The 24,823-nt window shown below is 49.2% G+C and overlaps 4 protein-coding genes across 5 annotated transcripts; 2 read left to right on the top strand and 2 right to left on the bottom strand.

Annotated features, from left to right (window-relative positions):
• Positions 1–3,263: 3,263 nt before the first annotated feature.
• Positions 3,264–4,531, top strand: LOC120647111 (protein NEGATIVE GRAVITROPIC RESPONSE OF ROOTS-like). The gene is made up of 5 exons (XM_039923736.1): positions 3,264–3,357; positions 3,439–3,520; positions 3,673–4,043; positions 4,130–4,283; positions 4,394–4,531. The coding sequence occupies exons 1-5, from the start codon at positions 3,352–3,354 to the stop codon at positions 4,411–4,413; spliced, it is 633 nt and encodes a 210-aa protein (XP_039779670.1). The 5' UTR covers positions 3,264–3,351; the 3' UTR covers positions 4,414–4,531.
• On the bottom strand, positions 4,355–8,826 carry LOC120647110 (UDP-glycosyltransferase TURAN-like). Of its 2 annotated transcripts, XM_039923734.1 has the most exons (17): positions 8,522–8,826; positions 8,282–8,417; positions 7,946–7,979; positions 7,728–7,783; positions 7,516–7,650; positions 6,937–7,085; positions 6,720–6,809; positions 6,558–6,624; positions 6,396–6,459; positions 6,200–6,305; positions 5,925–6,091; positions 5,735–5,845; positions 5,594–5,655; positions 5,466–5,518; positions 5,296–5,371; positions 4,984–5,112; positions 4,355–4,899 (listed from the first exon to the last, which is right to left on the bottom strand). In XM_039923734.1, the coding sequence occupies exons 2-17, from the start codon at positions 8,387–8,389 to the stop codon at positions 4,888–4,890; spliced, it is 1,419 nt and encodes a 472-aa protein (XP_039779668.1). In that variant the 5' UTR covers positions 8,390–8,417; positions 8,522–8,826; the 3' UTR covers positions 4,355–4,887. The 2 variants fall into 2 exon arrangements, with proteins under 2 accessions (XP_039779668.1, XP_039779669.1); XM_039923735.1 differs by lacking the exon at positions 8,522–8,826 and having other exon boundaries at positions 7,728–7,809; positions 8,282–8,374.
• A 3,887-nt stretch (positions 8,827–12,713) lies between these two features.
• On the bottom strand, positions 12,714–13,843 carry LOC120647109 (protein TIFY 11a-like). Its single transcript, XM_039923733.1, has one exon. It carries the CDS (start codon positions 13,787–13,789, stop codon positions 13,121–13,123), a length of 669 nt encoding a protein of 222 aa, XP_039779667.1. The 5' UTR covers positions 13,790–13,843; the 3' UTR covers positions 12,714–13,120.
• Positions 13,844–22,331: 8,488 nt separating this feature from the next.
• LOC120647108 (protein TIFY 11c-like) lies at positions 22,332–23,757 on the top strand. Its single transcript, XM_039923732.1, has 3 exons — positions 22,332–22,809; positions 22,907–23,085; positions 23,214–23,757. Exons 1-3 carry the CDS (start codon positions 22,547–22,549, stop codon positions 23,387–23,389), a joined length of 618 nt encoding a protein of 205 aa, XP_039779666.1. The 5' UTR covers positions 22,332–22,546; the 3' UTR covers positions 23,390–23,757.
• Positions 23,758–24,823: the final 1,066 nt, after the last annotated feature.

Here is a 24,823-nt window from a genome sequence, read left to right as displayed (position 1 = left end):
CAAGCATTGGCCTGACATGATGCAGAACAATCAGAACATTGCCCATTGTGAAACGATTGAAGCCTGTCCGGAATCGATTTGTACAACAACGTGAAGCAGTGTTTGTCGCTCGCTGTTGGGCATGCTTCAGGTTGAGGAGGGCGTTCCTGGTCCAGGCATGGCCTCTTGGGGTCGAGGATGACCTTGGAAACCAGACGAGCTCGATGGTTATGGCGGCATCCACGGCGCAGCGCAGAGGCTCGTCATGCAGCTCCGTAGGTCCTTGCGTGTTGCGTCGGCTGTCGTCACCGTTGACCCGCCCGGCTGTCTGTCGAAGGACGCGGCGGCGGCCTCGCCGGCGGGACTGCCGGCGTCCTCGAGCAGCGCGGCCACCGTCGAGCTCACCATCCTGGCGCGATGCGCTCGACCTCCGGCTCCCGAGGCCAGAGACGACCAAGTTAGACCGCGACCTTGTCGAATCCGGGCCGTACAAGTCGGATCAAACGGCCTCCAGACTACTCAAGGGTGGACGGTAAATGAAATACCGTCCACCCCCGACCCTGGATGGCCGTCCACGAGCGCCGCCTCAGCTTCGTGCGGCGGCTCGCCGCGCCACCGCCGCGTTCCCGCCGCCACATCCGTGCTCCCGGCGTCCGACATTCATTGTGCCGTGCCACCTGCAGGCAACAGCGAGGCTGTCTTCTTCCAAGACAGCAATCGTCCCAGCTAGCAAGCCAGACACACAAAAGGGACGCCCGCCTGCGCCGATGAGGCCCTGCCGAGCACGGAGCACCCCAGCCATGGAGATCGTGCTGAGGAACGCGTTCTTGAACCAGGCGGAGCTCCTCGGGGTTTATGGCGAGCTCGCGTCTCAATGGCGGGCGGCCTCGGACCGCCGCAGCATGCCGGCATCCACAACACAGTTCAAGATGACGATCGAGCAGAGGATCAACATGCGGGGCCGTAGATCCTTGCTTGTTGCGTTGGCTGTCGTACGATGCCCCGCCCTGGCGTCTGTCGAAGAATGCAGCGGCGGCACTGCCGGCGTCCTGGAGCAGCGTGGCCGCCGTGGAGCTCCGCCGCTATCCTGACGCCATGCGCTCCTGAGATGACCGCGACTGCGCCCAATCCGGACCGCACATATCTCATCGAACGGTTCCCATGGCCCAAAGGGGTGGACGGTAAATGAATTACCGCCCATCCCCGACCCCAGCAACACCGTCCACAAGCGCCGCCTCCGCTTCGTGCTCCGGCTAGCACGGCCCGCCGCGTTCCCGCCGCTACCCGCCTCCGATCCTTGCTCGCGGGCGCCTGCATCCATGGTTCTGCGCCACCCGCGGCCCACAGCGAGGCTTTCTTCTTCCAAGCCAGCAATCGTGTCTCAGCTAACTGACCAAGCGCACGCGTGCTGTTCCGGCGGCTCGAGCTTCGCTGGTCACGCTCCATGGCTCAAGACAATAGAAGATAGATGACGATGGCGTCATCATCAGAAGCATGCTGCTGCGCGGTAGTCTGCTCTGATGTACAAGTACAACACTTGGTTGCAGCTGTAGATAGATTGGGCGTCATCATTATTAGAAGCATGCGGCTGCTCGGTGGACTGCGCAAGGCAATGGCATGACACCCCTGCTCTATCAGACTTGATTCTTCAGTCAGCAGAGGGGACCGGAGAGCAAGGGAATGGCGAGTAGTCTTTGCCACAGCCACAAGACAAGATCACTCTTGAAGTAGCTTGAGAAGGTGACTTTGTGTGGTATTCTAGTTTTATGTGGCAATATTGTGTATTGACCTTGTTTCCTCCTATTTCCTCCACAACAAAAACGGACAGTCAGCTAATGCCATTACCTCACAATTTTCTATGTTTAGAGGTTCACATCCCAGTTGCATAGTACTGAGAATTACAGCACGCTCTAGGTTCCCGGTAATGCTTCCCAGGTCAGTGTGGAAGATTTTAACGTATCTTATGAACGGTATCAGCTTTTTTTTTAGAAAAAAAATGGCAGCACCAAAGGGAGAATAGCGTCCACAAAAAGAAGCATGAAATTAAAGCAAACACATGTGATCTTGGGTACATAAAAACAGAAAAATTTGGGGGAAAAATACACCTATGTTGATCAGTGTTTTCACTCGAGGTGATCCTCATCGGGTATTGTTCTCAATTTTTGTAATAAAAAACGTTGCAATTCACAGATGTATGTACATAATGCATTTTTCTTTCCTTTCGTCCCCTGGAAGAAGACAAGAAGCATAGAATAACTTTATAGGGCCTCATATGAATACAACGTAAAGCTTCCACTTGCAGATGAATGTTGGAGTAATATATCTCATTGCCCTCCAGCACTGAATCTGTCATAGACTAGTCGCTAGTCATGCACCAAAATCCCATCCTGTGAAGGCCAGAAATATGCGGCCACCAGAATTTGAATGACTAGCAGGCTGGAAGAAGAATGCCGGATATGGTCGTTTCAAAAGTTCTTATCTTCTAAAACAACAGTGTGTCTGTCATTTTGCAAGACAAGAAATTTTGAAGTGAGCACCTTTAGTTTCCAGGCTTAGCTTGCTGCATTACACACAGGTGTCGGTTAAATAACCGATGTTCTGCTTCTGCCCGATCAAGAAGTTTTACCCGCACCTGCCTCTTTGCCTGCATTACACACAGGTGTCGGTTAAATAACTGATGTTCAGTGCCACTGCTTAAGATAGAGCATTTGACATTTTACATCCGTTCCTTTTTGCCTGCATTACACGCAGGTGTCGGTTAAATCAATTTATAGTTCTTGCAAATTGAATGGTGAATCATGCTGACCTGTGACCTCCCTACCTACTTTGCCTACGACCTGGAGCAGGACACTTGGAGCGACTCCATCGACGCATCGATAGCACAAAACATGACTGCACGGAAGCTTCATAAATCTGTGGCCAGTTTTGTCACACGCCAATGTTCCTTGCAGACTTCGAAAACGCATGCGACCTTATCTTTCTTTGCTCGACTCTCGGCGCATCCTTTCCATGTTTCACTGGCTATATCGCGTCTCCCTTAAACGGGATAGATCTTCCTCGATGCAGCGTTTGCTTCCAATGAAGTCAAAGTTGGGAATGTGTGCAGAACTGCAGATGAGCTTACAAAATTGTTCCCCAGTGTGCTGGACACAGCAATGGCCATGAGATTCTGCTGAGGTGCAGATGCAGTCTTTAACCAGATTTTTCTGAGCTCTGGCCGCAGGACCCAACTTTGCACCCCCTATATATATACACTTGCATCATGCATGAGATAATGAGCTTCCTGTCAAGCCCATTCACCTACGTTTCTCCAAAGCTTCTTATACGAGAGGGCAGTAGCAATCCTTCTTATACGATAGGACAGTAGTAAACATGGGGGTATGCATGCATTTTCTGTTTCATCTGAACTTGGTGTTGCTGAATGGTAGTTGCTGATTCTTGCTATTGCTGCGGCTGCAGGTTCTCAACTGGATGCAGACCAAGCTTCATGGATCGCATGGCGGCAGAAGGAAATCAGAGTTCATCGCAGACCCGGCTTGGCGTAAGTGTCATGCTGCGATGGATTTCAGTCTCCAAAAGAGAAAAACAAAACTGTTGCAGAGTTTCAGCATATCTCACGAGCTGAAAGCCTGAAACGGCATTCTTTCATGTTCGTTATAGCTGATATTCACGCCTGCACTCCCCGTCTTGCAGTTGTAGATTCCTCCAGCGGCCTTCCTCAGACCGACAAGCTCAACGACGGCTGGACGGCAGCGGTTCTTTCGATCGGAACGTTTGGGATGAGGGAAGGACACAGAATGAAGAGCCGTGGACGTCTTGACGAACTCACCAAACTGCAGGACGAACTGAAATCGCTTGTCAGAGGCAGAGGACAAGGCACAGCCGGCGAAATGAGCAGGGTGAATCACCTACAACTCGAGAGGCTTCTCAGCTGTTCTTCGAACTCCAAGAATGGAGGCATTGTTAGGCAAAGCTCATTCAGGAAACGTGCAACAAGGGCCTTCGGGGGTTTCTTGCCCAAGCCGAGCTCCAGGGAAACTGTACCAGAAATGAGATTTGACGAGGTGCTGCAGAGTTCAGATTCTCTAGGCACTTGAACTGAATTGGTTCTGGATTCAGAGTAATCATGTATCGTTTTCTTGTTTGACAGATTACCTGGGGATTGCTCCTCAAGAGTGCACATCCTGAAAATTCGGCGTTCACTAATCCAGTGATGAGGGATTATCGACGGGTACAGATGGCCCAGAAAGGAGAGGTGGAGGTGGAGGACGAAGGGGGCAAATGGATCAGGACAGATTCAGAGTGTAAGTTCACTTGATATAAAAGAGGATGTAGCAGGGTTTGCAAGAACACATAAATATGACACGTTCCTTCATTCTGAAAAAAAATCTGACACGTCCTTTCAATTCCCCAGACATCGTGTTAGAGATCTGAACTTGGACGGAAGCAAAAAGGAGAACGACTTGTACAACTTTGTTTGGTACATGCCTGCCTGCATATCATCATACAACTTACAAGATGGCCTTCAACGCCATAGAAAACAATATGGTTTTCTATGTTTTCGCTTACCACGCAACAGACTGGAGACATTCCAACATGATACCACATCAAACAATCTATTGTTGTATACAACTATACATCCTGAAACAATTTAGACATGTGCTCAGCAAAGAGTACATTTTCCGATCTTGAAAGGAAAGAGCCTTGTACTGTATCACTAGAATCACTGAATTGGATTTGCTAAAGGGACGCACATCATAACAACTGATCCTCGCAGCAGCTGGTGAAAGCAAAGAGAACCTTTGAGTTTTGATGCACATCTGCTCACTCCAGTAGTCGAGTACACCTATCTCTGATTCTCTGAAATAAATAACTGTCCGTCTTATACTGTATATGTTAGCACACATCTTATCCACAGACCTGCAAATTTGGATATAAAAGTAGATAAAGCCTAAGCTTATGAGTGTTAATCACAATTCTAGTAACCAATGTTTGAGCACTAGCCTGGTTCACCAAAGGTAGTGCATTAGTTTCCCATTCTGTTGACCATTTGGAAGTCGACGCTGTGTCCATGGCACCTTCTTTGAGGGATTTCAAGGCATAACATTCTTCTGGAAACCCCTTAAAGAGCATCTGCATTGTTTCAGAACTGTAATTATTAGCATCAGTTTTGATGGTAGAAATGAAGTCGTGATGCAGACGTGCTCATACTTTTATTAAGAAAAAAGAAAGCTGCCATAAATTCATATTACAAATATATCAAAGCAATCATTCAGTGCAATGACATAGAAACTAATATACTCAAGTGATCCTGACCATAAGTTCATCAGCAAGCTCTGAAGATGTTGAGAAAAGAAGACCATTTTTGTTTACTTTTACAAGTTCCTCAATGCTGCAAACGGAACAGAAAGCTTAATGCTTTAGTGACAAATGAAAAGTATTCAAAGAAATATATTGCAAATCAAATATCTAAGAAACTGAGTTACCAGGAGAAAGAAGCAGCACAAACTGGCAATCCACATCCAAACATATCAACCACCTAAAACATTCAGGTTATAATCAAGCTAATAAAAACTCTTCATCATTTTAGTCAAAACAAGTATTTCCGAGTAACCTTCATAGGTAGGTCCAGCCCTGACGAAGATGTATGTAACGACACTCCTAGATCAGCTGACCCTGCATTATTTTTTTAAAAAATCAGTCTTCATGCTTAGAAAGCCTTCAAGTTGGGATGGGCAGTAATCAGCTGGCATACCAAGCAATAAAGGGTAGTCCTCTGATGCGAGCCACATCGTCCGGAAGGCAACACGCCTCAACTTCAACCTTCTTATCTGATCCTCATATTTTTTCCTATCTGGTCCTTTACCTAGAACAATGGAAAACATGAAAATTAAAGAATGATTAAACTTTGGTAATTCAAGCTAATATAGCTGAAAGGATTATACCTGTGATAATGAACAATAATCTTGGATAGCCAAATTGTTTTCCATTCTTGATATCGATCCAAAGTTGCCCCTCATCCATTGAATCATCTTCACCTAAAGTTGCAGCAACACGTCTATCATACATCAGTGCTGCTTCCAGAAGTATGCTGAAATCTTCGTCCGGTGTCCTGGAAACATATGTAGTTTGATCTATAATCCTTCTCATATTTTGATAATCACAGGCAGTGAAAATAAATAAGACTATAGCAACGGCTGCTCGGTTCTAGAGAACAGACCAGCTTGTGCTGCTCACAACAAGTGCAGGTCTGTTAGGCTTCAGGAAAATTTTGCCATCATTCTTACTGGTAAAGACAGTAGTGTTCATGTCTTGCACCTCTTTCTCTGTAATATATGATCAGGAAACATGAAATAAACCAAAGCATAATAAACTTGAAACATCAAAATGCTCTGATTCATTGAAGAAAAACATACCCACTGATATGCAATCAACATTGCCCATAGCACTGCAAATGGTATTCCCTAACCTGCTAAACAACTATTACATGTCTTAAGGTCACATGCGGTACAGCAAAGAGGAAAAAGTCAGGAGATTGATCAGAAAGAACTATTACATGACTCAAAATAGATGCTCACCCCATGTTTCTCCATCAATGAAGCAGGGTGGAAAAAGTCAGGAGATTGATCATAAAGAACAGTCGCTCTGGAATTGAAAATTATATCAGTACAAATTACAAAGCAATAGTCCTTCTCCTTCATATATGAAAAGAAAACTATGTTGAAGTTTGATCACTAAACCTGACACCCCAATTTTGGGCAAGCTCATGCTGCATCGCTTTTGTTACACAAAAGGCGCCATCAGCCATCTGCCCAAAGTGCTTCTCAAACCTAGAGTACAAAACACGCTACTGTAATAACACATATATTCAAGTATAGGAACAAATTTCTTGAACACGATGTTCAATATGCTATGTTAATCTTAACAACAGATAAACAAACAGGGTAGATGGGTTACCAGAAATAGATTTTGACTATGATGTGACTTCTGCCATGAGATAATCCCAGCAATGTATATCCAAAGTTATGCCAATCCACAATAAATTTAGCACCTCTTAGCCAGCTTGCCAGTTTTACAGCAGCGAGTGTTGGAACAGAGGGTGGATTCTATTAGAGAAAAAATAAACAGATAACTGAAATGAGGTATCCCATTATATTGCAAATCATGCTGTTGAAAACTTTGAGGCTATGTCAAACAAAAAAGTACTTGAGTAAATATCGAACAAAAGAGACTCTAGGCAACTAAAATCTACATCCCTCATGGTACAAATCTACAATATAATCTGCTAGAAGATGAGACTGGAGCATCTTCTGCAACGAAGGAGGTACCAGTTGGATTAAACAACTTCACAAATGCGCTAAAATATGTCAGAAATAGGACACCATAATTGCTGCATAGCATGATCTTCAACTTAAGCCAGGCATGAAGACATGAGTTTACTTTGCATGAAGGATGGATGCGATGTCTAAATTGATAGTGATCATGCATAGTGTCCATGAAATTCTGAATACACATAGAAAGGAACTCGAAAATAACCTGAACAAGAAGAACATCAGGCCGAGGAATCTTAAAACAAAGGAACCAAACCAGCATAACAAACTGGATAGCGGCTTTAAGTAGAAGTGCCAGGGCACCAGATATCTTTGAAATTCCAGTTAACTTCACTGTTTTCTGAAGAGAAATATTCAAGTTAATATAGTGATATAAAAGGCAATGCACGACAATAGAATAGTCTCCAACATCAATACCATCTCGTGGATGTGAATTGAAGGATTCTCTCTCAATGACAGGTGAGGATCACTTCCTGTTCATTTACACAGTGTCAGATCTCTACAAGAAACAGAGGCCAAAATAACTTGTCTTGCACAATACAACCTAAGCTGTGTAATTGAGGGGTATAAATAGATTCTGACTAGAGATTGAACAGAGTCATAAAAGTGCAATGGAATTGTGAAGAACACAGTACCTCCATTAGCAACAATGTCCACCTCCATGCCAGCCTGTGAAGAAGATGGACAAAGGATCAAGGATGGTAGAATGGAATAAAATATGCTTCTCCCACTAGAATTGCATGCTTGATGTTCTGAACTACATGGGATAGGTAACTTTAAATACTCATTCCCCTTCCCGTCACTCCAAAATGTTTCATGGCCGAAGGCCAATACATAAACTACTTGTCTTACGGACGCGGAACCAACCTCACGCATGAAGCTGGAGACTTGGAGAGACGACTCTCATCAAGCCCAACACACTACCAAAGGGAATAGAACGAAGAACAGTGGTGAATTTAAGAAGGGTTTACCTGGTTGGCGAGTGAGAGGGAGTGGTACTGCATGCGCGGGCTACGGCCAATGTCCCCAAGCACAACTACGGCCGCGCGCTTCCACCTCCCCGCCGCCGACCCCGCCATCGCCGTCGCCGTCGGCCTACGGTCCGCCCTGGGCATTCGCGTAATTTGGGAAAATCGGGTCGGGTAATGCGGGTAATGAAAACTGCTACCAAAATTTACCCGAAAAAAGAAATAACCGAAAATCCCGTTTACCCGATGTTGCCGCAGGGGCAAGAGCGGCTGGCCGCACTGGGAATCTCTGGAACGCGGCCGGCGAGGCAAGGGCCGAGGAGAGCCGGCGTGCTGCGCCGCCGCTTGCCGCGCTGGGCGAGGAGCCGAGGGGCGCTAGCGCTATGCGCGCCTCACGCGCTGGGCGAGCCGGCGAGGAGCCGAGGCGTGAGGCCGCGAGGGGCGCAGCCGCGCTGGGTAAGGGCGGCGAGGGGCGCTGGACGAGCAGCCGGCGGGTGGCGGCGCGCGGGGTGCTGGGTCGTGTCGTGTGGGTGCGATACGGAAGGTCTTGGGTGGGGGGCGTGGGGCTGTGTGGGTGGTTGTGTTGGGCTGTCGAATGTAGGATATCTCGAGTTATGGGCTGGCTGGCTGGCTGGCTGGGCCTAGGAATTTGGATGGGCTTTTGACCTTGGACCTCTTAAGGAATTTCCAGTATTTTGGCTTTTTCAGGTACGGATCCGAATTTTTCGAAATAAATTCTGGTTTCTCGGTGAGAGAGCGATCGAGTATTTCAGGTTTGGATATTTTGCAAGCGGACTCGGATGTTTCGGGTTTGGGGTTCGGGTTTGAAAATTTTTGCCCAGACCCATATGGATTCGACCAAATCGCGAGTAGGAGACGGAAAGAGTTTGCTAGCAATCTTCTGCGCCTTGATCGGTGGGCCTAGCACAGAGGTGCGGTTAGAATTTGAAGTGGTGGAAGATTATGAGGGGGTGGAGGAATTGAATTCTCCAGCGGCGGCTGATGAGGTAGCAGAGCGGATAGGCGATAGCTGTGTTTTGCTTGAGGAAAAAGGAACAACTCGTCGTGCATCTGCGGATGATTGGATGGTTACGGTGTGCCCTATCCTGAGTGAAAGTTTTTTTTTTTGCAGGTTTGCATTAGATAGTTGATTTGGGATTTTGGGGGTGCCATTTGATTTTTTTCTGGGGTTATGATTTTGGTACATATTTGAGCACCATGAAAATTTTCTAAATTCTTTTGGAAAAAAGCTCTGAAAGTACTTCAGTTTTTTTTATTATTTTGCTTTACTATGTCTCCTGCTATGCATGTGCTTCCCTCTTTGTGGTCATGTTGGCTTATCAAAGATCATATTTCATTTTGTATCTCTTGTGGTAAAGATAGACATGGATAATGGATACTTGAATAGGGATGCCTTTTCCACTTTGCTGCATCTTAGATTGTTTGTTCTAAGTAGCATATGCAGAAGGCTGTTTATACGGTAGAGATATAAGTTTTATGCGACAGTACTCTGATGGGAATTATAACGAAGCAGATAGATCTCATGTTTATTTTATCATAAAAAATGACATTCCCACGCCGATCTCCAGCGTCTCTACTAAGGACATGTGGGGATAGAGAGGAGCTGAGAAGGAATAGCGTCTTTTTCTCATGGTTTCCGGTGCAAATAAAGCCGAAACGGAGCTTATGGGCGGTTTTATTTGGGACCGTTTTGTAGGACTTCAAAAAAAAGGCATCGAAGAAGCTGCTCCGTGAATCTTACCAAACTCCTCGTAAAGAAAACAAAAGCCTACCAAACGGTCCTTAACCACATTTCATGCTGTCACCTTCCCGGGAGCCTGCAGGAGGGGAGGTCGGAACGCGCCTTTTATTACCCGGTTCTCCACGGGAACCATGGGGGCTCGCTCCCGCTCTACTACTGGCTGCAGCTACGCGGGTCACGAGTTCACACTTCACACCAACCAGCAGCACCGCACCGAGGGAGCTACACAGCTGCGTGCTCTGGGTCTCAGAAAATGGGGCAGCGCAGCACAGCACATGAACGTCGCCGTCGCCGCTTTTATATTACCTCTGCTTCACGAGATACCATGTCCGAATATATGTCCGGCAATTTTTTATCTGGAGGCGGCGACGCGCGCAACGCGAGCGTGCTTGATGTGCACACTGGCTTGTTGGTTTCATACCTCGTGACGGTACTACGTTTATTTCGGTGAGACAGCTGGGTGGCCTTGAGTTGTGGGTTGGGTTGGGTCAGGTCACACGGAGCACGCCATGCACCTATTTTATGGCTTTACAGGGATCACAAGAAGCTCGCCGTGTCATGCATTTGTTCTCTTGAGGTGCCAGTGCCACACATCGCTCTTTTTTTTTTGGAACATGCATAGCTGAACCGGAAATGTTACTGTCGGAGCAAGGTAAGGTTACATGAGTACCACATGACCTGATCATCTGATATGATTACGCCTAGTTCTGGCCGGACCGATGATCGCGTACTCTTAGCTAACACAACTACACAAGCAGCCCGGTCTTGATCGGAGTGGCCGGCTCGTGCCACCCAACTCAGCTCATCACCTAGCTGCTGCCCTGCTGGCTGTGTGCGCGTTCCTGGCCTTCACTCCAGCCACCAGGGACTCACACGAAGCTCGCCTGGCAACTAACCCACGCGCATTAGGGAGCACACGCTTTCCTTTCTCTCCTCCGAGGAGGCACAGGCCACGACGGTTAGTTCTCCCTTCCATCCATCGATCCTTTACTCGCGTCACGTTCGCGTGGGCGCGCGCCGGCGCCTCCGATTGGTTCCCGGCAGCCAATGCCCGTGCCGCGTCGCGCCCGGCAGCGGTCACGCGGGACGCGCCGCGCGCGCAGCTGCACACGGATCCCTTTTGGCTCTCGCCTGCCCACACGCCCTGTCGAGAGCTCGTGCCTCCCGCTGCCGCCGCGGCGTGTGCGCCCGGTGGCCGGCTACCCCCCGGCCGCGCCGCGTGAGGCGATGATCGACGGGGCGTGCCGCCGTGCGTGCGTGACCGTGGGCCGTGGCCGAGACGCGGCCGGCGGGTGCCGTGCGAGGTGGCCCGGCTGGCTCGCTCCTGCTGCGTGCGTCGTCACGCGTGCCAAACCAGTAGGCGTAACGGAATTGGAGTGGGCGTGGTGCGCGGGGCTAGCCAGACCTTCCTTGACAGCAGTCGATCCCATGCCAAGTGGGATCAGCGCAGGCTCCCACGGGAACTCGAAGAGGGATGCACGCACGTTTAACACGTTGCGATTAGCTCCGTGCGCGCGGGGGTCGGACTGCGCACCAGTTGGTTACACGTCTTGTCCCGCTTGATTTGGGAGATCTCGCTCTCGTGTCTCGTCTCGTCAAGTTGGCAACGGGGAATTAGCGTCCGGCAACAACGTACGTACAAACGGCCCCGCACGGCACGGTGTGGCATTGCATCGTAGTATCGTACTGTACAACCTTTATTTTCCGTTAATAGGATATATGTATTTTTTTTCAAAATTATAAAGGGATAGTTTTATTTTCATTTCCATTTAAAAAAAAAGGATAGTGGTGACATTGAGGGCAGCTCCTTCTCCTTGGCTCCAACTGGAGGCCTCATCCATGAGATCGAGGTGCTGGTTTCGTCAAATTTGGTGTCTTTAATTTCGCTCGAGTCTGTAACAGTGTGGCGCATGCTTTGGCAGCGCGTGGGTGCATGTGCTCTCCTAATTCCTTTCTGCTCTGGGACGGGGTGCCTGCGGGCATGGAGAACTTGGTGGCCGAGGAGTCCTCGCGCCGGTCAGTTAATGAAATCACTAGCTATTCCCATAAAAAAAATGGACAGTTTCATGTGGTTTGCTGACTTGGTTGTTTAAAATGTCCTCCAAGGGTATTCATAGGGTAATATCGTCATTATTGACAATTACACGTTACACTTGTACTCAATCTGTGGCACTAATGTACGTACTAACGGTAGCTGGAAGTTGAAGGCTGACGATTGTACGGCGACCACAAGAAAGTTGGATCCCAACTAGTGATACCATATAGCAGAGCCTTTCTCAAAGTGGATTCTAGTTCCTCCAAAATGAGAGGATGCAAACAGCACCTAAAAGGAAATTAAATGTCATTTGACGCATAGAGATTTATTACGCCGATTATTTCGATTATGTATAACGTGCGATCGATCAGCCATCACCGGATCAGCAGTTCAGCACGCAAAAACATTAGGAAAATATCGGTACAGGTACGAAGCTTTCAGTTTCAGTCCCATCCCTCTCGTACCGATCCTGCCTACTGTTCGGCACACCGCACACATTGCACGACACGAACAATTTCTTCAACCAAATCCATATTATTCATAGCACATGATATATAATATATATATTTATTTGATCTATAAAAAGTTAATGTAACAGTGCACACATTAACACATATGAAGCGAAGAACGTAGCGATATACAAACACACAATTAATTAATAAGTAACAGGGCACGAACGGTAGGTTCACGTACGCTAGTAGTTGCTGATGAACATCTTAGCATGTTCAGGTCCATACACACATCTGGTTGATTAGATTAGACGATACACACCTCCAACTTACGACGATACGAATGAATAGTGGCGTTGCTCTTACTGAACGGAGCACGCATGCCATGGTATATATAGCTGGCTTGATTTGGTCGATACTATAAGCTATATAGCTAGCACAGTTTTATTAGCAAACCGTAATATATAAGTAGTGTAATTAATTAAATTGCTACAACGAACGCCTCCACTGGCCGGGTCGGACGTATCCGTAAACCAGGCGGAGGGGGCCCGAGCGGGCGAGCTCTTCTTCCCATCCAACTGACGGCGAGCCGGCGATCAGAGCCCGTGCATGGCATCCAGGCTGCCCAGCGCGAGCCAGGAAGAAGAGGAAGAGGCAGCAGCAGCAGCAGCGTCCTCGCGCGTCGGCGCCACCTTGCCCTTCTTCGCGGCCGGCGGCTCCTCGTCGTCCTGCAGGTGGCGGCCGTCGTAGGGCGCGGAGCTGGTGGAGGAGGACCTGTCCTTGCGCTTGGCGAGGAAGCGCCGCAGGGAGGCCTTCCTGGCGATGGGCATGTCCACGAGCGGCGGCGGCGCCTCCCGGGCCGGCGCGCCCTGCGCGGCCGCGGCGAGGCGGATCAGCTCGGCCGCCTTCTCGGGCGGGCAGGCGTCCAGCACCACCACCCTCCCGCCGTAGAAGATGGTCAGCTGCTGCGCCGCGCTGTTAGCGGCCTCCTGCTGGGCGGCGGCGGCTGCCGGCGCCAGGAACAAGGGCGGCAGCATCGTCGTGGCGGGCGCGCCGCCGGCCCTGACGTACTGGCTGAGCACGCCGCACGCGACGGCGAAGCGCCGCGTCACGCTGTCCGCCGGCACGGCCGCCATTGGAGATCGGTTCACGGCGGCGGGGTCGGCGGGGCCGCCGCGGCGGTCGAGGGGAAGGCTGGCTCCGGCGCGGTCGATGGTCGACGACGATGTCCCTGGGCTTGGCTGCACGCAGGAGCCGTGACTCATGGATGAACGGCCCGTGGTGGTTGCGCGGGGCCGGTTTTATACGGAGCAGCGGGGGCAGGGGCGGGAACGAGAGGCGCCCTGCCGCCCTGCCGCCTTGCCGCCTTGCCCATGAGGGAAAACGTGGCCGCCGCAAGTGGAGGGGGGAGATGAGATCAGGGGAGGGGAACGGTGCGTTTGAAAAGGTCCTTTACGGTTGCGGGAGCAACTGCCTTCTCGTTCATGGAAAGAAGCACGCGCGCGCGCGCAGCGCAGAGACCTCGTACCCGTTTCTTCCGCCGTGTCCGGTTGGCCGGACGAGCGAGACGGTTCGATGTCGATCGCCCTAGTCCTAGCCCTAGCTAGCTAGGCCATCGCGTTTGCGGCCGCGGGTACCTGTCAATTCGGGATGCCGATGTGCCGTACCGGCAGCCGAACGGCTGGCACCAAGTGGAAAGCGCGCCCTTCAATTCGATCATTCCCCTTGCGGGAAGGACGATCGGCCCCGTGCCGAGACCGACCGGTGTCTTGTCAACATGGTCCTACTACTACATGTGATCCATAGACACGCCACATCGCGACCTGCTCATCTCGCGCATGATGCGCATGTGGTGCGCGAATCCGTTTTGCCAGAACGTGCGCTCCACCCCCCCCCCCCCCCCCCCCCCCAATTCCGGGAGGTCGAGGGGGCCCTAGGCCGAGCCGAACGCGGCCTAACCGTCCCCGCCCCGAGCAACGACCCGTTCCGATCCGGATGCTTCCGGCACGCAAGGGCAGGTATCGGTTTCTGGCACGGACCACAAGGAGGAAGCGCGTCGCAAGTAGCCGCCGCATGCCCTCGCGCGCGCACCGGTTCCCCGACCCGACCCGGCCGGAGGATACGCGGGGGCGCACGCTGCCTCCGCGTTGCCACACTCGGAGGGAGCGCCGAGGCCGGGCGATGGCGACACGCAACCGCTCGCCGCCGGCCGGGTTCGCCAAGGAGTCAAGGACACACACACACAACGAGCGCCGTGCCCTCCCCGGCCGCGTCGCCGCCGCGGGGCGACGCGATCCCCTATCCCCGCGTGCACCGGCACAGAGAATCGGAGCAGGTGATCGACGCGGGGAGGCAGAGCTGACGACAAGCCAACGGCCCGTCGCGAAGGGCCAAGTGGGACGAGAGAATCCAATACCACGCGCGAGCGTCAGCGAGCGTGCTGGCGCTCGATTCCCAACCGCCCAACTAGTTTCACGTGGGTGGGGCCTGTTGCCCATTTTTATTTCTCATCCAATTCCATCCTCACACGTTAATTGATTTGCATTAACTAACTCCACGGTGTGGGACGTGACGGCGACATAAGCTGTGTATATGCTTGTCGTGCATATACATATAGGAGATATAAGAGCCTAGTTGTCTAATTTAGACTCGATATGTTCTACGTAATAGGCCTCAGCCACATACTCTATGTATTCGACCTATCTGGCATTCTCTTTTCTTTTTCTTTTTTCAATCTTTTTTGTTTATCGTCTTTATGTTCTGTTTTCAAGATGCTCTTTTAATAAATATTTCGTATAAAGTAAGCTAAAAAGTTAACTCGATAAGTTGTATTTCTACAAGTTGTATCACGAACTTATACATCAAAGTTGTGTTAGAAGTTTTGGAAAATGTTATGTTCAAAGTTATCATTTGGTAAGGAGGCTGGAATAAGTTATGCGTAAAATTTATACGTGTCATGTTAAAAAATTGTCCTACAAAAAGTTGGTTGAAAAAAGTTATGCTTAAAGTTACAAGTATAGTAAAAGTGGTGCTGAAAAATTATCATCTAGGAGTAATAGTTATGCGTAAAAATTTATACGTGTCAGCTAAGAAGTTGACCTACAAAAATTTGGTTGAAAATATTTATGCATAAAAGTTACAAGTATAGTAAAAGTTGCGCTGAAAAATTATCATCTATAAGTAATAGTTATGCTGAAAAATATCATCCAATAATTGTCTAAAAAAAGTTATACATACAACTTTCTAAAAGTAGAAAATTGTGGAGAAGAAAAATTTTCCGAAAAGGAAACTCAGCCGCTGGCATCTCTCCTAGCGCGCTGTGACATCCCAGAGTTTTAAAATGCTAAGCAACAAATATTAAATATGATATCATGCATAATCAACCAAGAAAATAGAATTGAATACATTTATGTGTGCATGCATGTGTATGGGTATAGATGCATAGGTCAGAAACCGTAAATAATTTTGTAAACCAATGCAAGTATACATATGAAATCGAATAGGCGTCTCTCTAAAATCATGCTAAATCAAAGTATTGTTGAAGTCAAGAGAGAGAAATAAAAGTTTGAACATAAAATGACAGGTCCTTTGAACCGAAGTATTCAAAGATTTAATTTATCTGTCAGATTTCAAACTAATCTGCTTTGAAAATAATTTCTAAAATATAGCTCAAATGAATTTTTGTCCAAAATCAAAGTTGTAGGTTTTCAAAAGACAAACAACTTTCATGTTCAAAGTTTTTCGAGGTATCACACGAAAATGGGAGAAAATTTTGAATTTCAAGGTGTATAGGACATTTTCTAATGCACTCAAGTTTTAAATTTTATCTTTCAAACGAAGCCTCAAATGAAAAAGTGCCTAAAACGAAAGTTGTAGATCTCGAAATTTTAAGCAAGTTTGATATTCAAAAGTTTTTCATTTAACCTTTGGAATAGGGAGAAAAATTGAGTTTTCAAACTGGAATTTTAAACTTCGAGTTAATTACAGTTTTGCCCTCACCTTCATCTTCTACTCGGCTCACGCCGTTCATCGCCATCTCGCCGCCGCCGGCGCGGCCACTGGCCATCCCACGCGTCGCGCCCCCGGCCAAACCTGTCCTCCGCGCCCCTGGTTTCGACGAAACCAGCCTCCCTGGCACCTCCCACGCGCGACATGCCGTCGAACGTCGTCGTCTCGCCGACACTGCTCTCGACGTCCGAGCCACGCGTCGCCGCGCCACTGCCCTCGCCGCCGCTCCAGCTGTCCTCCTCGGTTCATGACGCCAATTCCGAGTTCGCCTCTTCCTCTCCTCGCGCTAGAGCCAGAGCTCGAGCTCTCCCCTGCTCTGGAGCGGTGTCGCCGCCCGCCATGGTCGCCGGTCCTGCCTGAGCTCCGCGGAGTACCCTCTCCACCCTACCCCGACCCGATTTGATCCCACCTCTACCTTCACTTCGCCGCGCTGAAGCTCCCAGGCCGTTTCCCCGCTGCGCAGGCCCGCCCAGAACAGCCGCTGGCTGCCATGGTTGCCGCCGCCCACGGCCTCCCCGCTGAGCTCCCACCTCCGGCCTTCCCCAGCTCCAATAGACCTCGGGAACGGTTTCACCTCGCCCCAACGGAGCTCCCAAGCCCAGCCAAGCCGCCTCCCACTCGCCAGAGTGCCGCAGCCGCGGCACAGGGCCGCCGCCGGCCGCCGCCGCCCGCGGACAGCCCGCTACGGGCCACCTCAGCCTCCACCGAGACCATCTACAGGTGCGGCTCGACCTCCTCTCCATTTGCCCCAACCTAGCCCCCACCTTCGGTGCCTCTCCTCGCCGGGAAACGGACCGTCGTCGTTCCTCTGTTCCTGGTCCGTCCAGGGACCTACGGTTAGAAGAAACAAACTTCCAGGGGCCTAAATGCAAGAGTTCGTTTTCTTTTTCTTTTGTTTTCAAAAACAGCAAAATTGTAAATTCCGTATAAAATCGTAGAAAAATCAGAAAAATGCAAAATAAATTTTTTTGGAATCCTTGAAACAAGACCTACAACTTTTGTTACATCCACTTTTGCTTTTGATCAATAGTTTTATCTCTAGATTAAATATTAGTTTAATCCACATTTGTATGTATCTCAAGTTTTACCCATGAACTAAGGCTAGTTTTTGGGCAGTGTGCTAAACCTTATATTAATAGATTACTGTACAAATTTGAGAACATTTTGATAATTATAGCTATAGGTTTCATTAAATCTTGGATTATGCCTATGTTAAATAGAATTAAATCCACAGGGTTCTATGTTAGTTTTCTTGAGCTGAAAATTTTACAAAAGTCTTATCTTTGTTTTTAGATGCTATAGAAAAAGTTTGGGAATTTTTAGTAAGTTATAACTTGTCCTTTTGATTTATTCATGAATAAACTTTGTAAATCAAAAGCCCAAGTTTCTTTTATTAGAAAAATCTCATGTTTTTATTAGAGCTTGATTTTCAGTACATGAACATTCCTGTAAAATTTTAGCCACTGAAACTTAGTAGTGTGGTCTGAATAAATTGAACTTGGTCTATGTTACTATAACTTGATTTACTTTGGATGTCTTTTATAGCGCTTGTTTAAATCTGAAAAATATACAGTAGGCTCATCATGAGATCGCCAACACTTAGTGAAGAATCCCCTATCTTTACTTGCATGTTTTGACCTGTACCTTTTATCTTTGTTTAATTAGTGTATGTTGAAACACTTGCGTTATATGACTTAGCCAGATTCTGGGAAGCCACCCCACATAGTTTTTATGAACTAAATTGCATCAAATTACTACTCTATAAATGACTGCCCAGTAAGTAGAAAATGACATAAGTGTTTTCTTGACTTAAGTTTTATGTGGACTACAACTTTATCGTGAAGGAAAAATAATAACATCTACATTGTTGAGCAACTCGGAACTTTGCATTCATACATATGCATTGTTGCATTCCATTCAGGTGCGATAGATGAACCGCATGGAGGATGTGATGTCGGAGCCGAGCCAGAAGACGGTGAATGGTGGACACGTCGAGAAGATGGACGGTTGGATCCCGATGTGCTCGACCGAAGGAAGATGCTCGCTGAGCAGTTATTCTTTAACTAACACTGACCTAGTGTTATTTCCAGGCAAGCCCCGGAGCATGTCCTATATATTTTAAATTTATGCAACTTATTATTATTCCTGTCTACTTGCGCATTTAAGTTTACAGGAGTTGCTTGGAACCTTAGCTGCATAATCCTAGGTACCTATGCTTGAACACTAGTATGTGTAGGTCGTTAGTGGCTAGGCTAATGGTTCGGTAGAAGTCGAGTGATTTCCTGTCACTCGCGAGAATTATAGGAATTGAATGTTTACTACATGCTGCAACTATAAGGCTCACGGGCGGGGTTGTGGTACTTGTGATACCCCGTCTGTTTAGTGAAAATGGATAAGGCCGCAGTGTGTGGTAGTGGTGGTTAAGCTTTTGAACGTACTAACCACATGCCGAGAAATATGGTAATCGGTAAGCTTAAGTACTGGAATGAACCGCAGCCGGAACATACCTTCCCACCGTCTTTGAACGTTGTTTCTCATGCGGCCACATGCGGGTGCAAGAAGGCTCACGACCCGGCGTCGTACCGTGGCGTGGATTCTTGTATTCGAGGGCGGTGGGCCTGTTCCGTGCAGCGGGAATTGAAGGGAAAAGTCGCGTGGGCGAAGCGAGATGTCGATCCCCATGCGTGTGTGTTAGGTCTGCCTGGCCAGGTTAACAAATTCGATTCGAATCGTCCGCTTCTCACGGTTTGGGACTGCTTAACCCTTCTGCTACATAGAGTAAGAAGTGAAAGATGATGATGATGAATATGGTTGGTTGGATGATGAAAGATAATTGTTTCCCACCATGTATGCTATTGGATAGATGCTTGCCTAGAATGGTTATTTGAACCAGAACCTGAAAACTAAAACCTGCAATTAAGGATCTACTATTTACTGCTTTTCGGCAAAACAAACCCCTCAAGCCAAAAGCCTTGCATGTCTAGATAAAGGGCTAAGTATACCCTTAGTCGGGTAAGCCTTGCTGAGTATTAGTATATTCAGCCTTGCTTGTGGCTTTGTTTTTCAGGTGGTACATCTGAGGATGTGGCTGACGTCATGTACGGGTTTCATCATGACGTCTGGTTTCGACGCTAGACTATCGTTCGTTTTTCGTCAAACTTGAACTCTGTTGTACTTTTATAAATTCAAACTTGGTTTGTAATAATAAATCAATTTCATACTCTGTGCTGTAAAATTTGTGGAATGTTGCACGCTCTGAACTGCTTTGTCGATCCTGTTTCAAGTGGTTTAATCGGGATTTTACCCGACAGCACTGCCGGATTACTCCGTTTTAAGTGCGTGTTAACCCTGATTGTCATTTTGATGATGGTTAGCACACTTAAGCCGGATTAATTTAGGCAGGACTGTCACACGCGTGCTCATTAGCCGAGCCCCTTAATACTACTCCAATGGTCCTGAATGATTTCAAAAAGACAAAGGTTATGTGAGCTGAATGAGAATTTTTTTCCTACGTGAAATCGCGGAAATAAAAAAACAAGGCGAAGGAGCCGGATATTTTATCCAGGTTGGGACGCCAAGAGGGGGTGGAGCGCGGAAGCTAAAAATGGAAAAGGAAAAATGCGGAAACCAAAGATGAAATGTTTTGGGCTGTCGGAAATAGTTTGTTAGGTTGCTTCCTGGCGCGCGCGCGGACTAGCATGCCCCAGTGGGACGCAGCGTGCTTTGTTTAGCGCCGATCGAGACGGTTTCGCTTTGTCTAACTGATCGTAACAAATTGTTAAACGGACGCATGCGAGCTGCTTTCGTTACTAGTAATACTTTATCGAGTTGTGTCGCATTACACTAGTACTAGTACAGTGCAAGCGCGTGCACGGGGGCGATCAAGATCAATCAGAGTGCGTGTTTGATTAACTGGCTCGTGTTCTTTTGTAATATAGTTGTTCCCAACCACCGGTGGAAAAGCGAGGAGCAGCGCAGCGGGGACGTACTGGGCGTCAACGGGTAGCGAGTACTGCCGATCAGCGTCGTCGTCCGGGGAACTTTCGCTCCTTGTTCATCGTAGCTCGATGCAGTGTGTCGTGGCCCGTGACGTGGCGCGGGGACGGTGGACCCACAGGTCAGCGTCGGTCGTCAGTGCTGCCGCTGCTGCTCCCTGATAACCGGGGGGTGGTTGTTGATTGACTTGATTCATCGGCTTTTTTCGTGGGAACTTCCCACACGTACGTCCACCTTGCAGCGTGCAGTTTTTCTTCGGCAAAAGTGTGCGGGAGGGTAGTGGTGGTGGTACTACAGTACTACTATCCTTGGCCCACCACGCACCTCTCTGCACGTATCAGGCATGGCACTGGCCCGTTCCATGCATGTCGATAGCAGCAAGAAAAATGCGGTTTCGATCGAAAAGTCACCAACGAAGTCGGAAGCAAAGACAGATTAGCTTTTGTAAAGAGAGACGGGGAGGGCCAAACTTTGCAGCAAGTACGATTAGTGTACGATCAGCATCGCAAAAAATGTGCCGTGTACAAGAAACTTCCGGCCACCTGCCACGCTCAACAACATACCGATCAAACAAACAATGTCGCTGGTTCCTAATAACTAAATCATGGCAGGCACGCACCTGTGCTGCACAGCCTATAGACTATAGTTGGCACTTCATCATACACGCGCACGCTACTGTACTTTTTCTGCACAGTGCATCGGGTTGGATCCTAGCTGGTTAGATGTTAGGTCGCCAGAAAAACGCCCACGAAGAATGAAGAAGATTGCTAAGAGAGAAAAAAAAACGCTTGCATGAGTGTACGTAGCCACAGATAGATATAGAGACTTTGCTAATCCCAGCGCCCACCTAATTTTAGATTCGCATGAATTGAACACATGCGCGCATGGTTCGTAGCCGCACAACCACAAATCCGTCCGTGCCGCGCGCGACCAGGACTAGGACTAGGAGCAGGAGCGGACGCGGACTAGCGAGCAGCCGAGTAGCTTTAGCTAGCTGCTGCCCCGGCGCGGCGCCGCGCTCTTCCACGGCCGAACCGGCCGCCATGTGCGCGCGCTGCGCACCAGAAGAAGTAGCCGGAAACCGAGCGGAAAACCCCCCACGTACGCGCTTTCGTTCCCGTCCCCCGGCACGGCGGGGCTCGGTCCACGCCACGCGCACCGCCGACGAGCCGAGTTGAACGCGCCACTCGCCCTCTACTACCCCACGCGCCTGCCCACCCTGCTGATAGGCTGATACCGAACCGGAAACGAAGAGGAGGAAGCCAGGCGGTGGCCGGCGGGCAGCCAGAACCACCGCGGCTATAAGGGTTGTTTGGTTCCGGGATTTTTTTAAGTCTTTGGAACTTTTTAGTATTTAGAAGTATTAAATAAATATTAATTATAAAACTAACTGCAGAACTCTGGGGCTAAACTGCGAGACAAATCTAATGAGGTATATTAATTTATGATTAGCGGATGGTTACTGTAGCATCATTGTAGCAAATTATGAGTTAATTAGGCTTGTTAGATTCGTCTCGCGAAAAAGCACTCAGCTGTCAAAAAAAACATTTATAAACAGATTTTATTTAATACTATAAAATAGTAAGATTTCTTTTGATGTGATAGAGACTTCTAAAAAAAATTTGGTTCCCAACAGGGCCATAGTATACCCCGTGTCGCGTCGCGTCACCCGGCTCGCCTTTCACGTGCTGCCTTTTGATCCCCGGCCAAGGCACGAAATCTAGGAGGCCCGTGTACCTGCCCCAAGCCAAGTGTCAAACACCTCTCCAGCTGTGCAGCTATAAAACACCGGGGGCAGGGGCAGGGGCAGGCAAACATGGTACTCCCGCCTGCCTCCTGCTACACCGCATCTCGTCTAGCAGCAGCCCCCGTCTCGTTTCCGGGAAGCAACCAACTTCCTCCGAGGGAAGAGGCGGCCGACGACGACCTCGAGGTCAGCTGTCAGAGGTTGATGTGAGCTGGTTCGCTTCGATCGTGCGCCTTCTTCCTCGATCATCATCATCAAGCCGGTGAGGGACATGGCCGCCGCCGAGCAGCAGCAGCAGCCCGGCAGCAAGGCCGCCGGCGGCAGCAGGTTCGCGGTGACGTGCGGCCTGCTGAGGCAGTACATGAAGGAGCAGGGCGGGAACGGCGCCTTGCGCCTCGCGCCAGCCGTGGCCATGGGCCTTGCGCCGGTAGCCGACGCCGCGGCGGCGGCGGCGGAGGAGGGGACGGAGGAGAGGAAGGCCGTGCTGGAGCTCTTCCCGCAGCAGGCTGGCACGCTGAAAGACGAGCAGCAGAGGTGTGTTTTGCAGCTAGCTTTCATATTAAATTGCTCATGTCCGAAGGTTTTTAGCGCTGAAGCCGCCCCCCTGACCCTTTCACTGCCCCCTTATTAGGAAGAGGAAGGAGCCTGCGTCTGATGAGAGGGCGCCGCTCACCATCTTCTACGGCGGCAAGATGGTGGTGTTCGACGACTTCCCCGCCGAGAAGGCCGAGGAGCTCATGCACCTCGCCGGCTCCGGCAACGCGGCGGCGCCTGCAGGCCAGAATGCGCTGGGACAGCCCAGCCTCACAGGTAGGAACGCGTACACTACCCAGCGTGTTCGGTGTTCGCACCTGCACCAGCCGAGACAAACTAAAACAAAAGAGTTCAGTGTTTTCTACGGCGAGCTGACAGCGTTTGTTGTGTGCACGTTTCTTCAGACATGCCCATCGCCAGGAAGGCGTCGCTCAAGAGGTTCCTGGAGAAGAGGAAGGACAGGCTCACCGCGGGAGATCCGTACCCGGCGGCGGCGAGCGAGTCGATCAAGCCTGCAGCGAAAGACGAAGCAGGAGCTCCGTGGCTCAGCAGCGTCAACTCCGCGCTCAGCTTGAGCTGAGAAGAACCTGATGGAGAGCACGGACGCGCCTAGCTAGAGACCACAAGGGAAACTAGTACTACTACAGATTACTGCCTACTATTTTTCCGTAAAAAAATATTTGGATCATGAAACGTGTTTTACCCCGTGACATTTACACCGGTTGCTGGTTGCTTCAGGGGAATTAGCTAGCTAGCTAATTGTGATTGGTTAATTAGCTTGCCTTTTTTAAGCCTGTTTGAGAATTCTTTGGAGACAAAAGAATTCTTTTATTTCCATGCTGATATTCATCTGCAATGATATGAACTAAATCTAGTTGATTGATACGTATATAGTTTGTAAATTCGAATAACAGGATAATTATACTATATATTTATTGAATTGTTTCAGTTCTCAGTGCCATATTTTGTATGAGGTGGACAAATTATTCAATCTGTGGATTGGCTGGGTTGGCCCGTAAAATTAACATATATAGAACACCACAAATTAAAGCAAGTTCATCATCTCTCATCTGACATCCATGTTCGGATGAGACCATAAAAGTCTTGGTATGAACAAACTTTGAACAATTAGTCAGACAAAATATAAATAAGAAACAACTGATGAACCACAGCGCACTGCTGGCCGCTATTTGTCAATGACGTGTTCATACGTGTCAAACTACACGCCTCATGGCGATTTAGTTTACACCAAAAGGCTAGAAAGTGCCATGTGCTGTGGCCGCGGTAGGAGCCACGAACGAACCGGCCGGAGTATGAAGAAGCCGCGGGAACGAACACGGAGGAGAAGAAAGAGGAAACGTGCGTGCATGGGTGTGTAGTGCAGTCGTTACGCGTCGCCTTCAGCGAGACTTTGGGACGACGTCTATGTTTACCGTTTCAAAGCAGCACGCCCCCGACAAAACTTGAAAACATGTGGTGCAATAAGCTTAGATATAAACGCATCGGTCGGCGTCGCGGCACGTTTCGCGTGTACGTGGTCAAAACTCAGAGTTGGAATGGAAGGATGATTGGCTAATGGCTAGAGCCTAGAACTGGAGGAGAGGACGGAGAGCAAGTTCTATCGGTCTTCTCTCTCGTCCCTCCTCTCCACGTGATGTGATGGCCAAATGGGCCGTGTCAGATGGACGGTATGAAAAATGACACTAAAAAACACGACAAAAACACGATAGGTTTAGTGTCAGTACCAGCACGGTACAAGTGTAGTGTAGTGTGTGGACTGACATCTCAGCACGTAGTGCCGGCACGGACACGACACAAATAATAGACTGGCACGTTTCGGTCCATCAAAAAAGTCCACACTCCACACATATATATACGCTCCACCTTCTCCCACAAGCCGGCCCGGGTGCCGCGCCGCCGCCCCCACGTCGAAACCGCACATGCTCGGACGGCTGCAGTTGCGCCGAGCCACGCCATGCCGACGGCCGCAGACGCACCCGTTGCAGGTCGACGC

Source organism: Panicum virgatum, chromosome 9K (assembly GCF_016808335.1).
Source record: "Panicum virgatum strain AP13 chromosome 9K, P.virgatum_v5, whole genome shotgun sequence".
In the NCBI taxonomy this organism is placed as follows: domain Eukaryota; kingdom Viridiplantae; phylum Streptophyta; class Magnoliopsida; order Poales; family Poaceae; genus Panicum; species Panicum virgatum.
The sequence above is the reverse complement of the archived record's forward strand: the minus strand, read 5'-3'. Positions and strand labels throughout refer to the sequence as shown.